The sequence below is a fragment of the Limulus polyphemus genome, unplaced genomic scaffold, assembly GCF_000517525.1.
Source record: "Limulus polyphemus unplaced genomic scaffold, Limulus_polyphemus-2.1.2 Scaffold2427, whole genome shotgun sequence".
NCBI lineage: Eukaryota > Metazoa > Arthropoda > Merostomata > Xiphosura > Limulidae > Limulus > Limulus polyphemus.
Window position 1 is genome coordinate 133,136 of NW_013668037.1, and position 3,613 is coordinate 136,748.

General features: G+C 31.8%; 1 protein-coding gene and 1 long non-coding RNA gene across 2 annotated transcripts in view; one reads left to right on the forward strand and one right to left on the reverse strand.

Moving 5' to 3' along the window:
- LOC111087653 overlaps positions 1-3,613 on the forward strand; it is a 16,705-nt gene that overhangs the window by 10,645 nt on the left and 2,447 nt on the right. The gene's annotated exons all lie outside the window — the stretch shown is intronic.
- The window catches only part of LOC106466927 (60S ribosomal protein L32-like), an 11,186-nt gene continuing 8,481 nt past the window's right edge, over positions 909-3,613 (reverse strand). The window contains exon 4 of the mRNA XM_013927245.2: positions 909-1,128. Within this exon, the coding sequence (XP_013782699.1) occupies positions 970-1,128 (159 nt within the window). The 3' untranslated portion in view covers positions 909-969. The remainder of the gene's footprint in view (positions 1,129-3,613) is intronic.

Consider the following 3,613-nt stretch of genomic DNA (forward strand, 5'->3'; position numbering starts at 1 on the left):
TGTACATTTGCTGTCATGTTAAACTTATATTAAAGTTTTTCTTCATTACCCATTTAAGCCGTCTCCAGCCATTATTAGTGTGAGCCTTACACTTATAAAGATTCAATACTTAGCTTTTCAAAAAAAAATGTCTGATTTTGTTTTTTTAACTGATTGGTTTATTTTGAATTTAGCAAAAAGCTAAACAAGGGTTATCTTCACTAGTCATCCCTAATTTAGCAGTGAGAGACTAGAGGGAACGTAGCTAGTCAATCCCACTCACCAACTCTTGGGTTACTCTTTTACCAACAAACAGTAGAATTGACTATCACGATATAACACCCCCCAATAGCTGAAAGGGTGATCATTTTCAGTGACAGGGATCAGTACACTTTTTTAATTGAAGAAATGGAACTATAAACATTGCTCGTGTGAGTACATTACTTAAAACTTTGATATTTACTTATACAAAATTAAGTACTTTCAATAAAGAAACTATTCACTAAACTATCATTTGCTTCTAAACTGACAAATTATTAAAAGAAACTAACCCTTTTGTGGGTACAATCTGAGAAATTACATTAAGAATGCCTTGCAGCCAACTTCTACTATCTTGTAAATTATATGAAAAAATATTCAAATCTTTAGTGAAGGATCACAGTTAAAAAAGCCCAAACATCTCATACTCACTAACATAACAGTTCCAATTCTACAGTTTTAAACAAAGTGTATGCCTAAAAGAAACAGTCTCCAACTCATCCAATTCTTACTTACAGACTGGATGATTAATAATAACATATGATATTAATAGACTTAATTACGCAAAGAAGCTACTACTTATCCATTCAGTTATTTAAAAAAAGTGGTCATGCTGTCAATTTATTAAAATTCAATTCCATTATGAAAATAAAGTCACAACATCAACAAAATCCATCTCTTAAAAGTATTTTATTTACTAGCAGCAAGTAAACAATGTACAAAGTCCCCCTCTTATTCGTTTTCCTCTGAGCGAAGACGGGCATTAGGGTTGGTTACTCTGATGGCTAACTGCTGAGCTCTTTCTACGATCTCTTTCCTTTTCCTAGAGGAAATTCCGTGCGCAATCTCTGCACAGTAGCGCCTGTTCTGCATCAGCAGCATCTCAAGGTCCTGTCAATACAAGATTTCAATTCAGTATTGAATGTAAAACTTGCTTTAAAAACGTTTCTCCTGATCAACTCTGCCCATTGGAAGGATCATATCACTAATGTGTATTAACACTTCTGATTTTACGAAACAGGTTATCACACACACAAGATCAAACTTATTAGAATAAAGTAAGCTAACACAAACAGTGGTTGTAGGCAAGTGATCAAAGTGTGTTAAAAATAAGTAGGTACTGATATATGTATACGTGTATATATTGCTGCATTCAAAGAAAAATTATTAAAAAAAGTAAACTATGGTTGAAAGAGTTTAGTTTACCTGGGGGAGAAAAAACATGAACATGTAAGAAAATTAATTTAATTTTTCCAATCCACATATTTTTCTTATTGGACTTTGATTTTGTAAAGATTGAAAAAATATTCATACTGGAACCTGGAAAAAAAAAAAGACTGCCAGTATTTCCTCAACTATCTTGTAAACCTTATAAAATATGTACTGCCATATGAGGAACCCAACAGCACTTGTCAATCCAAAAATTGAAAACAACTGGAGGAGATACAATGATTTAATTTTTTGGTAAAATGAGAAATTTTTTAATAAACTTTGCCTGAGGTCATGGTGCTATTGTAATACAATATCAACAGTCATCTTATCAAATCTAATATCCTGAAAATTTCTACTTGTAATCTTTTCACACCCATTTCCCATGTTTATTTTACTGTTAGTGGCTGAAATATAAACCTTTTGAAAGTCAATGAAATGCCACTCTTGGCATTAGACTGTTTACATGACACTGTTGATAGCAAATAAGCTCATGCGGCACAATCCCAAGAATTTTCCCAGCTTCAAAAACACAGTGGGGTAGGGTTTTTCGGCTTGTTTGTAGTTTCAGTGATTGCAACAAGCATTGTTTAAAGTACATATAACAGTGAGAGAAAATACTTACAAAGTCTGATTCGATCCAATAAACTAGTTAGGTATTTGATTGTTAGTTATCCTCCCAGGGTGGTCAGGATTTAGCGGTATTGGTGTAAAATGTGTAAGAACTTATGAACATCCTGTTTCCTATTTTACAATACTTACACATTAACCAATAAATGCTTAGTTTCCAGTAATATAAATATGGTCCATTTTAGTTTAGCTAGTATTTCTAACTTTAACCTTCTTGATAATCACTTTAGAAGCATATTATTCATCAGAGAACTGCAAGTTCAACCAGTGTTTACAAAGTATTATCTGCAAGTAAGTAATCATTATTTATAATGTATATAGAATCTGTAATCAATAGTTTTAGTACATTGAAACATTTTGGCACTGCCCATGAAAACAGATTATGTATAAAACAACTTCGTTTTCATTTGTTGGTAAATGTATACTTCCTTTAATGAGCAGTTGAAATATTTTTAAATACTAAAAAACAATTGGGCATTCAGAAATTCTGGCAATTTTGCTCACTTGTGTCTTTACACTGGTGGAAGACTATTATTGTATGTGGCTGAAATAATCGGTGCAATTATATAGTGACATTTGAGAATTGAGGCTTGAAACAGGTATTGTAGGATATGGTTACCCAAGAATATGTTTATGTAATTGAACTTTTTTTTTTAAAAAGAAAAAAAAATGTATCATGGCCTTAAAAAATGAGTAAAAAACATAAACAAATATCCCTGCAATCATTTTTCACTGAAAAAACAAAACTGGAAACCAGAGGACTAGGTATACAAATGGCTTAGGTGTCATCGTTCAGCAACTGATACAAGAACAAGAGTAGCCAAGTACAGAGAACTCACTATGGACCAAGTTTGGAAATTCTGTTAATAAGTTATCCAGGAATTCGAAAGTTCAAGGTGAGACAAAATTAATTTTTTCATTGTAACATTTTCAAATGTAGATTTCAATTACAATCTACAGCTGCTGCTTCTGAAATATGTATTTTTATGTATAGGCGACATAATAAATACTAATAATAGTAACACCTTCAAAATGGGTTCCCTCACTTCTTTATTTAGCACTACACCACTGGAAAGAGATGAACTGAAAAATTATGATCATATAATGGAAACAACTGAGCTGCAGATATGGAAAAAAGTGATGTTAAGATATGACTTCAGAATGTAGTAGTATGAGCTGTGGTGCAAAACAATGAAAATAGTGAAAAGGTAGAAGAATACTGTGGATTATCAAAAGAGGGGACTGTAGAAAAAGATGATTTCTTTGTAAAGCTGTTTTCATTGTGAACTTGTTATAAACCAGTATTAACTCTTTCAGCATGGGCTCAGTCCCTGGGATTGACCTCATAACCATTTTGTACTTGTTAATAGTTTTCATGCTATAACTTTTAAATTAGTAAGCAAATGTCAACAAAATTTGGCAGCTTATTAGTAAACATTACAATTCTTTCATACACAAAATATAAATTTTTTTTATTAAGTCTTAAGGTTTGTAAAGCAATGTTTTTCTCATGTCATATTTTTCTTTTTCCATGTTG